Source organism: Rhincodon typus, chromosome 2, assembly GCF_021869965.1.
Source record: "Rhincodon typus isolate 14 chromosome 2, sRhiTyp1.1, whole genome shotgun sequence".
NCBI classification, from domain to species: Eukaryota; Metazoa; Chordata; class Chondrichthyes; order Orectolobiformes; family Rhincodontidae; genus Rhincodon; species Rhincodon typus.
Genome location: NC_063333.1, coordinates 50155778 through 50168372, shown reverse-complemented (window position 1 = coordinate 50168372; position 12595 = coordinate 50155778). Strand labels below are relative to the sequence as shown.

Here is a 12595-nt window from a genome sequence, read left to right as displayed (position 1 = left end):
AATCTTCATATTTGATAGGAGTCCAGGAATAGTGGGGTTTGATTTCCAGCACATTACCCCAGTATGTCATTACACCAGAGCAAAAGCGGGTCAACAGGAAAGAACAGGAGGTTGTAAATCAGAAAAATGTTGTAAGGCAGATGAAGTGTGACTTCAGTGTTCAGCAATGCTTCTTTGCAGATTCTCCTCCAGGCTGCATTTAAATGAAGCATGCTGTTTGTCCCTTCAGATAGAAAGAAACCCTTCTGCCTGACCAAGGAAGCCTGGCAGGAGATAGATGCAGAGCTTAGTCACCATGGGGTCCAAAAGTACATCTGGGTCCAGTGTTACAAGCCGATCAATGATGGTTTCAAGCAAATGTGTTTAAGGGCTGCTACAAAGTTAAATGAAAATAAATAACAGCAGACGTTGAGGTCACATGGCTACGGCCAGTCAATACGCCATGTGTTGCCCATGCTAGTCATGCATACGCTATGCTTTCTCCAAACATCCTTCTCACCTTTTCAAAAACAAACAAATTGCGCTAACACATTACTCAAGTTAGTCAATATCCAAGGTCAACAAAGAAAATAATCTTTTTGAGCAAAATGTGTTAAAGGGGTTTATGTTCATTCTTCACTAACACTTTGTCTCTCCCAAGCAGGTATTGATTAATGCGTTCACAAAGACAACAGCCAAAAATTATTTTTCAATCTGAGATTAGCAACATTCAGTTTGCATTAGTAACCTGAATGTAAATGCAGCTGGTTCTTCCTTCTTTGCTCCAAGTCCTGTCATGTTGGCATCAGACTTCAAGGGAATCTTAGATGTCATAATATCTCAGTACTAGGGTTATTACTAGTTGTTTGATCTTAGTGAAAGTTGGTTCTCAGTTTGCACCTCACTGCACATTCTTAGCAGTGAGCTTTTGTAGAAGTTATTGTGCTAATATCAACTATCAAATTAGACAAGACTTTTGTTCAAAAACTCAACAAATCACTGCACGAGTTTCATAGTTTCATCTATGGTGAGGCTTCTTCTCGAGTACTGTGTCGAGTTCTGTCTCCCTTGTTACAGACAGGGTATTTACTTAAGTACAAGAACAAGAAATGTTTGGAGGGAGATGGGCCAGGAGCAGGCAGGTGAGACTAGTTTAGTTTGGGACTATGGTCGGCATGGGCTGGTTGGACCGAAGGGTCTGTTTTCGTGCTGTATGACTCTATGACTCTCTCTATTGGTTGCAGCATCTCTGCTGCAGTTCTCATCTTGTCAGGATCCTGGCACAATACTTTTGCTGTCAGTGCATGACCTAAATACTTGACTTCAGGCATTTTCAATTGCGTCTTTTTCTTGTTCAGCTTTCAGTTCATGTGGTGAGCCCTGTACAGCAGTCACACTAGTTTCTGAAGTTGATCTGCAATGGCTTCTTCCATCATACCTCCAGATCCATAGACTAGCAGGTAATTCACAATAGTTTCCACTCCAGGAAGATCATTGATTACCTCATACCATCTGCAGTGATAGTTTTCTGGAGCCATGGAAATGCCAAGCAGCCTGTGCATCTGTCTGTATCTCTTAAATGGCATTACAAATTTGGTCAGAAAACTGCAGTTTTCATCCAGCTTCATATGCCAGTGTAACAAATACTTGCCAGGTAGTAAAGAATTTTGCCTTGACAAGTTGTGGCAACATTTCTTTAATGGTTTACGTGTGGTAGTGAGATCTCTTAAAACCTTAATAGAGATCCTTTGGAGCTATGCACATTCTTAGTTTTCAAGGCTTTTTATCTCTGCTGCTATGCTGCTATTCACGTTTATATGTGGCTGTCTCTTTTTATATTACACACGTTGTTTTCAGCTTCCCTATTTTGTCTTTCAGATTAGACTTGGAAGAAAAGGTTCTTGATTACCAAGGGGATAAAAGATTATCAGGGACGGAGAGTTGAGGTTAAAACCAGATCAGCCATGATCTTATTGAATGGTGGAGCAGCATCAAAGGGCTGAGTATCCTTTATTCCTTGTTACTTTGTTCGTATGTAACTGATGTTGTGTTGGTCCCACACTCTCTACTTTGAGATGATATTCACCTGGAGGGCATCCAAGACCTGCAAAAACATCTTTGTTATCTTCTAACATCTGTCTGGCAGACAGTGGCCTGGAGACCTGTGAAACAGTGCAATTGTCTTCTGGCTCATATTGGGTTACCAGACCAAATTTTAGACTTGTTTTAGCTGAGGTGAGTGATTTTACTTAACATCTACCATTTGAAATTCCAGACCTTTGTTCTTCTCAACGTATGGGCTCTCAGCTTTATTTGCCTTCTTCAATCAGTATCATTCCATCATATTGCCTGAAACTTCCCTTTGATGGTTCAATTCTTGGATCATCATTGAGTCACTTTGATCAGGTTTGCAATTCTCAGTGTTATGTTATGTCTACCTGTCATTTCACACTGGTTTGATGCTCTCCTGCTGTGATGCAAGTTTATAAATTATGATTATTATTTTGGACCTCAATTCTAAATGGGTAAATGGGCTTTTGGTTTTCAGTGCTGTACAGGTCTAATTTTACTTTCTTAAGAAAAAGTCAAAGTCATATGGAACAGTGAGCTAAAGACAGCCATTGTAAGAAAGCATATGCCTTAAGTTGAATGAGTAAGTAAGCTACCTGGGGAGATAATTGCTGGGGCATTTAGAAAGTGGGAATTTTTATAACCTACAAAAACAGAACAGAGGCCATAAACAGGTTCAGTTCAGAAGAAAAAATCCATTTCTAGCAAAATGGCAGCTTTTGGTTCATGGAAGTCTTCAGGCCATCAGAGCAGCAAAGAAAACATAAGCTATTTTAGCAGTCTCAAAGTAGTCAAAGGCAGTGAAAAGTCAATGAGTTAGCCTGTCTACTTGTCTCAGGGAGAAATGGAGAGAATCACATTCTGAATGCCCAGAAATGATCAAAGGAAACAACTTATGACTTTGTTGGTTTAATAGGAAATTTTAAAGCAAAAATAGGAGCGATGCTTCGCTGGGGTTGAGTATCTGTAAAGGATATTGGTGGGGAAAAGTGTTTAATTTTTCTATTTACTGTTTATGATAAGATGGTTCAAAAATGCCTTTTGTATATATAAATCTTTGTTACCCTTTTTCTTTTCTTTTGTGTAGTAAACTTGTAAAAGTACATTGACAGCATCATGTGAGTATGTTCTGTGACTGGTCACCATGATACCCACATTACAAAAAGAAACATTATGGTCTATTGAGCCAGGTTTCACTCTGGAATCACACTTGTCCAGTATTACCATCAGCTGGGATCATAACAATGCAATCAGCATTCTATCAGTCACAAACCATTAGACCTGATGCTGCTAACCTAGCATGGTATGGTGTACAATGATTCATCAGAATTATCGGTTAACATCTCTCCAGCAGACATCTCTATAGGTTGGCTTTCTTTCTTTCTAGTTAAACACTCTTATGCAAAAAGCATTTCAGCTTCATGCACTTAGGGCACTGCTTTCCCCATGCTGGACTTACTTCTTGTGCATGTTTAAATCCTGTCCTTTGGCCTTGATCTTCTATAAACGAGTCTTCCTTTTTACCAATGTGCTTGTATTGTTTGGCCTAAACTGTCTCTCAGCATGTCTGTTCTTCCATTATGCACTCTAGCTGGTGATTAACATCCTCAGAGTTTCTGCATATGACAATAGGTTTCTTGAGCGTAAATTTCTCGTCCATCATCAGCCATACCCTCAGAGTCAGATCACTTATGCTAAAGACAATCCGATCTCTGATGAGATCATCGAGTCGTTGAAACTCAGGATTCAGCTAGACATCTCAGTGCTGTCATAGACTGATCAATAGTCTCCCTCTCCCCTGATCTTTGAAGTCGAACACATGCCATTCATTAGTAACATCACTACAGAATTCAAAGTAGGTTTCCAAAGCATTCAAAGGCAATGAAGGGAAGACAATAGGCTAGTGGTATTATCACTGGACTGTTAATCCAGAGACCTAGGATCCCAGGTTCAAATCCTGCCACAGCAGAGGGTGAAATTTTAATTGAATAAACAAAAAATCTGAAATTGAGTCTAATGACAAATATGAATCCATGAACCAGGAGAAAAAAACCCATCTGGTTCACTTTAGGGAAGGAAAGTGCCATCTTTACCTGGTCTGGCCTACATGTGACTCCAACCCCACAGCAATGACTCTTAACTGCCCTCTGGGCAATTCGGGACAGGTAGTGAATGCCGGCGTAGCCAGTGATGTCCTCATCCCGTGAATGAATGAAAAAGAAGTTCTGCAGCCTGGCTTTTCTGCTTCTTATTGAGATCTACATTGTAAATCAGCTTGTGGCATTCTTTCCGCAGCACTGATAGCTACTCTTACCTGCTCAGGCGTTTGTTTAAAATCCAATTCTGTAGCTATTTTACAGATTTTCCTTTTGAGATTAGAATAAATTCCAATTCTCTCTCATGCCTTCTTTTAGTTCCACTACAGCAGGATTGAGTCATTCTGAGTCATCCAATCTTTCATGTTGCAAACTATTATTCAAGTTTTCTTATTTTTTGTTTTTAAAGTTGTTGGTTCACTTTTATCCACTCAAGTTCAGCTTCATACTGCTGACATAATCTCAAATAATATGTTTAATGGCTGCTGCAAACTAATGTGAAAGCATGTTCTAGCAGAGACAGAGGTTATAAGACAACGGTGAGCCAGCTAGTACACTATGTACAAATGTATTTCTCTAAACAATGACATCTTCTACACAGAATAGTATAATGTAATGTGAGAGGGCAGTGGCTTTCCATGGCGTCTCAATGATGGGAGGAATTAGCCAGGCAGACAAAGCAATTCTGTGCCCAAGCAGAAGTCGCCTAATGAGAAATGGATGTATGTGGATGAGAGGCATCTATCTCTCATACCTCCCAAATACTCCTTGAGAGTAGATGGATGGATGAGAGATCAGGAAAACCCTATCAGAGGGATACCAGCTGATTAGATGGTCAGCTGTGGGTTGTGTGGAGACTTTCCCCTTCTTCCTGCAGGAGGAAAGGTCACAAAATGCAAGAGAAAGGGTAAAAACTATACTGGAAATCTATGTAGCGATGGCTGTGAAGAAAGGAACATTCAAACTGTCGAGAAAGCAGGGCTGGGGGACTGGCAGACTGGATTGCAGCACAAAGTCAGGATGGACATTTTGGGGTCTCCTGGTCATCAGTGAGGTGGCGGCAGCAGGAGCCCCTGTTTGCAGGGCAAGTGTGGGTCCAGCATGGGATTGGCATCAATGAGATGGGCCCAAGGGCGAAGAGATGGCATGTGAAGAGTGGTGACTCTGGCATTGGTGGGTCTGGTGCAGGCACCAAGGTGGTGGAGTGGCGGTGGCAGCAGAGGTGTCATTAGAGAGCCAGCTCAGGGCTCAGGACTTATGGCAGAGCTGGTGGAACGATGATGGAGTCTCTTTCAGCTATATCTTTTTATTCTTAATCTATTCAAAATGACACTGGATTGTGGCAACGGTTGAAGCTTTGCACTGTATCTTACTGTATTATTCACTGTAAAATACAGGTGACAATAAATCATCATTCATTCATTCAACAAAATATGTGAATGAAAGATGACTGAGGATTAACATTACAGTTTTAAAACTGATGCTGGGGAATGGCAAAATCCCCAATTTATAATGGGTGGATAGCAGCAGTCAGCTATCTGATTGTTTCAAAAAGGAGCAAACACTAAGAAATTTTTGGATGTACTGTAATTAGGATACTCAGATCTTTAACGTGTAAAGAAGGTTTACTAGATTATTTCCAGAGATGAAAGGCTTGACGTATGAGGAAAGATTGAGCACTTTGGGCCTATACTCACTGGAGTTTATAAGAATAAGAGATCTAATTGAGGTTTAGAAGATGCTAAGGATGATTGACAAAATAGTCATAGAGCAAATGTCTCCCCTTGTGGGGCAATCCAGAACAAGAGATCATAGTTTTAGGCTAAGGGAAGGCAGATTTAAAGCAGGAATGAGGAGGAATTACTTCTCTCAAAGGCTCACGAATCTGTGGAATTCATTACCCAGAGTGTGGTGGATACTGGGACACAATGAATTTAAGGAGGAGATAGACAGATTTTCAATTAGTAATAGATTAAAGGGTTGTGGAGATTAAGCACAAGTAAAGCAGAGTTAAGGCTGAGATGAGATCAGTCACGAATGTATTAAATGGTGAAGTGGGCTTGAGGGTTTGTATTGCATACTGCTGTTCCTAATTCTTATTTTCTTCAAGGGTAAAAACAAGGAATATACTATGTCGTCACTTTGAACAGGTTTTAAAAATTTTACATAAACATATAATTAGAAATTAAAAATTAGAATGCATTATAATTTAATATAGTCTGAAGGGTGTCTGAGACCTAATGGGATAAGGGAAGAGATGATGGATATACTAATTGCGTTTGAAATAGCTGTAGAAATGTGGGAGCTGGTAATCAGTTGTTGTGAGCTTTATAGAGTGTGGATATTGAAATAAAACTCTCACTAAACTATGGACTTGGACATTGTTCAAAGCCATTCATTTTGTACTGTATAACAGACAAATTACAAGGGGTCACACGATTGTTAGCAAGAGCATTTGCAGAGCAAGAAGGAACTCAGAGAGTTGTTAGGATTTGGAATGCGCTGCCTGAGAGAGTGCTGGAGGCGGATTCCATAGGAGGGTTCAAAAGAGAGCTGAATATATATTTGAAAGTGATGAAGTTCAAGGGCTATGGAGATAGGGCTGGAGGATGGGACTAGCTGGGTAGCTTTTTCGGGAGCCGATACGGACAGGATGGGTCGAATGGCCTCGCTCTATACTGTAAAATTCTGTGATTCTGTAAGTGGGTAATGAATTATGAACAAAAGCTAGAAAAGCAAGACAGGAAGCACCTTTATAGAGGAACAGGGTTAACATTTTAGGTTGATGACCTTTTTAGGCTGTGGTTGCTCTCATTGAGGCAAAAGAGATTGCTGGGTGATTTTATACATCTTTATAAGATTACGACTAATGGTAACGTACTATGGGGCACAAACATAAGATTTTAGGAAAAGAGATAGAAGGGAGAACGAGGAAGAACATTTTTATCAAGGAGGCCCACTTGAAAGGCTATTGCGACTGAGCAGGAGAGTACAATTCACTGGATTGTTCTGAGGGAAGCCTGCAATTAGTTGATGCAGTATAAGAGCTCCTTCTGCACTGTAAATTATTTCCGATGACTCTATGCCCCCAGTGGAGCCCTTCTGTTGGTCAGGTGTGTTGAAGTTTAATGCAACAATGACTTTCAATACCACTGACATTGGGTACCCACTGAGTCCCAGTCGCAAGTTGTCCTGCCACATTGCACACAGTTCAGTGATGGTCTCCCTTGCCAGCCAAAGTCTTTATTTGCACTAACATCTGGAGATAGTTCATTCGAGTCCAGAAAACTCTGGGATGTAACATAATCTGTTTTCAGTTTTGCTCTTGCTACCATTCCCTTTGATTTCCTTCTGTGATCTGCTGTCGCTTTGCTACTTCTACGGTGCGGTCTACCCTCCTTTTGTGCCACTGCTCCTCAGCTCAGAGTCCATGGAGACTGAGAGGGTGAGACCAATGTTTGCATCAAATCCCTCCACAGGCCACTGCCCTTGTAGGGAACATCCACCAATGGGAACCATGTCTCACCGATTTACCACGTAACTGTGGAATTGTATCTTTACTTGCCTTGCTGAGATGCTGCAAACACCAATGCATTCCCCTACAATGCCGCTCCTCAATTCTGCAGCATTGTCCTGTACCTCAACTCTATGCTATCCTTCAGTTCCTCAGGCTGTCTTTCAGTTTCTTTGCACTGTCTGAGGCCGTGCCTGGATGCCAGCTTCTTTAGATGGTTGACGATCAGATGGCTTGTGATGCCTTGCGCTGCATACTTAATTCATAAGTTATCATTAAATTTCTTTCACATTCATGAAAAGCAACAGAATCACTTCTGCCCCCATACCTCCTCCCTCACCCCCATCCCAGGCCCCAAGAAGACTTTCCACATCAAGCAGCTGTTCACCTGCACATCTGCCAATGTGGTATACTGCATCCGCTGTACCCGGTGTGGCTTCCTCTACATCGGGGAAACCAAGCGGAGACTCGGGGACCGCTTTGCAGAACACCTACGCTCGGTTCGCAACAAACAACTGCACCTCCCAGTCGCGAACCATTTCAACTCCCCCTCCCATTCCTCAGACGACATGTCCATCCTGGGCCTCCTGCAGTGCCACAACGATGCCACCCGAAGGTTGCAGGAACAGCAACTCATATTCCGCTTGGGAACCCTGCAGCCCAATGGTATCAATGTGGATTTCACAAGTTTCAAAATCTCCCCTCCCCCCACCGCATCCCAAAACCAGTCCAACTCGTCCCTGCCTCCCTAACCTGTTCTTCCTCCCACCTATCCCCTCCTCCCACCTCAAGCCGCACCTCCATCTCCTACCGACCAACCTCATCCCGCCCCCTTGACCTGTCCGTCCTCCCTGGACTGACCTATCCCCTTCCTAACTCCCTACCTACACTCACCTTTCCTGGCCCCATCCCCGCCTCTTCGACCTGTTTGTTTCCTCTCCACCTATCCTCTCCTCTATCCCTCTTCTATCCGCCTCCCACTCTCTCCCTATTTATTTCAAAACCCCCTTCCCCTCCCCCTTTTCTGATGAAGGGTCTAGGCCCGAAACGTCAGCCTCTCTGCTCCTATGATGCTGCTTGGCCTGCTGTGTTCATCCAGCCCTGCACCTTGTTGTCTCGGATTCTCCAGCATCTGCAGTTCCTACTATCTCAGAATCACTTCTTTAAATAGCTCAATTGGCTTCTCACTGTTTTCATGAGGAATTGTTAACTTGCTGCTTCCCTGACACAGCCATTTTTTTTAATTCATTCACAGGATCTGGGTGTTGCTGGCCTGACCTGCATTTATTGCCCATTCCCTAGTTGCCCAGAGGGCAGCTGTGAATCAGCCACATTGCCATGGGTGTGGAGTCACATGTAGGTCAGACCGGGTAAGGATGGTAGTTTCCTTCCCCAAAGGACAATAGTGAACCAGATGGGTCTTTCCAACAATCAACAACGGTTTCAAAATCATCATTAGAAACTTAATTCTAGATGTTTTATTGAACTCAAATTCCACTATCTGCCCTGGGAGAACATTGCGTGGTTCTCTGGATTAATAGTCCAGCGATAACACCACTGGGTCATTCCCCTCCATTATTACAGACTTGCACTGAATCAGACTTTGTCATGTATTTTATGCAGCAGTTTTAGTCAGGAAAACACAAATGATTCAGTGTTAATCTAAACTCAACATAGCTGAAATCAATTACTATGCTCTTATTGTATCACCTCCAATAAAAATTATGAACTGGCAAATGGAACTGATTCATGTGAAACATAAAAACTAGGATGATAAGTCAGCTATTTGACTGTTTGAGCCTACTCTGCCATGCAATATAATCAGGGTGATGTTCTATCTCAACGCCATAGTCATGCTTTTCCTGCATACCCCTTGATGCCTTTAATATTTAAATATTTATCAATCTTTTCCTTGAATACACTCAGCGACCCAGCTTCCATTGCCTTCTGTGGTCACAAATTCCACAGGGTGACCAGCCTATTAATGAAGAAATATTTCTGCATCTCCTTCCTTATAAGGCCTATCCCATATCTTGAGACTGTGATCCTAGTTCTAGAAACATCCTCTATGCACCTAGTTTATTTATCACTGTTAAAATTTTATATATTTCAATCAGATCCCCTCTCATCCTTTTTAACTCTAGTGAATACAGGCCTAGTTGAACAAATCTCTCCTAATATGACAGTCCTGTCATCCCTAGCATCATTCTAGGGAACCCTTGCTGTTGTCCCTCTATGGCAACTATATTCTCTCTTAGGATACTCGGGGAGACGAAAACTATACTCAATACACCAGGTTCAGTCTCACTATTTGGAAGTTATATTATAGTTAAAATTCATTGGTTTATAATAAAGAGGATCTTAAGTTCTGCCATACATTCCAGCTTATGAACTTTTAATGCGTTAGTCTGTGAATTTCCTTTGTTATTTTAGCAAGGTGTGTTCACACATTTATTTTAGAAGTGCCAATGTTTCTATTGAAATTGTGGAGCAAGAAATGCAGATGGCATGAACAGTTCATACTTTAGAACTATGTAGATGTTTTAGGACCAAATCCATTATACTGATGAGCATTCTTGACATCTTCATACTTTATTCTCATGTTTCTATGGTTAAAATGGCAAAACAACAGTGGATGTCAAATGTCATCAAATTGGTGCCAATTGGTGCCAAATGATTTAGAACTGATGTGACTATTTGCATTTTTAAGTTAGGTTACCACTTTCTGAGATGCATTTCACAGAAATACTTATCACTAGTATTGTGTCTCATCATATGGGTTGCTAATGTAGTATGTGTTGGCTGTCTGAATTTGACTTTACATATATAATTCCTCATACACTTTCTCAATCTTGCCTGTGCCATCAGGGAGAAATTAATCCGAAGCTACTTCTCAACAGGAAGGGGCACACATATTGAAAAAGTAAGTCATCTCTGAAAAATTCTACAATACTAGTGATAGCTCAAGTATTGGCAGAAGAGAAACCTGTCAGTTGTTTTCCTTTCCACTACTTTGAATTATGACTGGCGCATGAAACATGTAATTGGAGGGCAGCTAAACAAAAAATAAAAAGCCATAAGCAGATCACAATATTTGATTGGAATCATATCTGGGAATGACGTCAATATCATCAGACAGTGAAACTGCTATACTTTGACAGCATCATTTTCATAACAGCGGTTCAGCACAGCTTTTCCTTTCAATGCAACTGGAAAACTCTGGGCCTTATAACAGACTTTCTAAAATAAAAGATTGGCACTATTTACATTCTCGATCCATTTGGAACTTTCTAAAAAAGATTAAATAGTCATGACCTTCATAAAGTTATGGAGACATTAGAAACTGTGAAAATGGTAGTTCTTTTGAAATGCTGAAGATGTCTATACATTCAATAGCAACAAAATCGACTTTTAACATTTTTAAAGAGGTCATTGCTTTGTTAAATGTTTTAGTTTAGAACTCATAGCCAGATTGAATAGACTAAAAAAAGTTCTCCTCAAATTATGAGAAATTGATAGGATCTAAGCCATGTAGAGAAATGAAAGGGAACCATTTGTGCCCCTTTCCCACTGCAACACTAATAGCCCATGCTTGTGACTGCACGCTCTATAGAATCTTTACCTTCTATGTCTACTTTGACTACTATGGGGTTGAATTTCATACCTGAAAGTGTACGTAAGGTATTTTTAAAAAGATATAAACATACCTCCTTCGCCAGACCCAGAGCCATTTTCTAGAAAAAAAACACAGAAAATAGTAGTGAATCACTGCTAAACTTAAGATTCTAACTGTCATTTCACAAAATAATGTTAAAACAATATGCAGGTTATCAGTACATACTTTCTCTGTAAAAATCTCAACGAGGTGCATTAAAAAAATGTGTTATTGCTGTAAATCATAACATATTAAGATACAACTATGCATCCAGATGCCTTTTAAATGTTGTAATTGTACCAGCTTCCACCAGTTCCTCTGGCACCTCATTCCATTCACACACCACCCTCTGCGTGAAAAAGTTACCCCTCAGGTAACTTTTTAAATCATTCCCCTCTCACCTTAAACCTATGCCCTCTAGTTTTGGACTCTCCCACCCAAGGAAGAAGACCTTGGTTATTCACCCTATCTATGTGCCTCATGATTTTATAAGCCTCTATAAGGTCACCCCTCAGCCTCCGAGGCACCAGTGAAAAAGGTCCCAGCCCATTTAGCCTCTCCTTATAACTCAAAGCTGCTCCAGTCACAGCAACGTCCTTGTAAATCTTTTCTGCACCCTCTCAAGTTTAACAACATCCAAATAGGAAGAGTTTAGAGGGATAATGGGCCAAATGTTGGCAAATGGGACTACATTAGATTGGGATGTCTGGTCTGCATGGATGAGTTGGACTGAAGGGTCTGTTTCTGTGCTATATGACTGTATGACTCTATAAGGAATAAAGAACAATTGACAAGCTGTAATACAATTGAGACGCTTAATCACATCAGAAACAACAACAGTGAAAACCTATCAAGTTACGGAATGAGATAATGAGAACAACATAAACATTCATTCCAGCCCTGCTTATTTTTGTAATTCATTTGTACAACCTTCTATTGTTGCACTTTGAGTTTCGCTGTTTAGGTGTTTTTGTTATTAGATTGTGCTGCACTAATTTGTACTAAATTAGTTTATTTCTTATCAACCAACAGATTTATTAAATAATAATTATATTTTATTATGTAGTTCTATCACACTAGAACCAATGACAATGTTTCAGGAATAGAAACAGTAAACTCCCTGATTGTAACTCAGGGCGGGAACTTGGTGTTTGGTAGCCGAAGACAAAACCAACAATTCTCAGAACAACAGCGTGAAGCCTGGGTGGTTTGAACTCTTAGGCCTCAGCTGTAAGCCAGTAGTCAGTTCCCCTTCCTTGTTCTGTAGAAAATGGGAGCTTG

General features: G+C 40.8%; 1 protein-coding gene across 1 annotated transcript in view; it reads right to left on the bottom strand.

Moving 5' to 3' along the window:
• The window catches only part of LOC109911903 (tomoregulin-1-like), a 192526-nt gene that overhangs the window by 65137 nt on the left and 114794 nt on the right, over positions 1 to 12595 (bottom strand). Inside the window, exon 4 of the mRNA XM_048613902.1 lies at positions 11367 to 11393. Coding sequence (XP_048469859.1) covers positions 11367 to 11393 — 27 coding nt within the window. The remainder of the gene's footprint in view (positions 1 to 11366; positions 11394 to 12595) is intronic.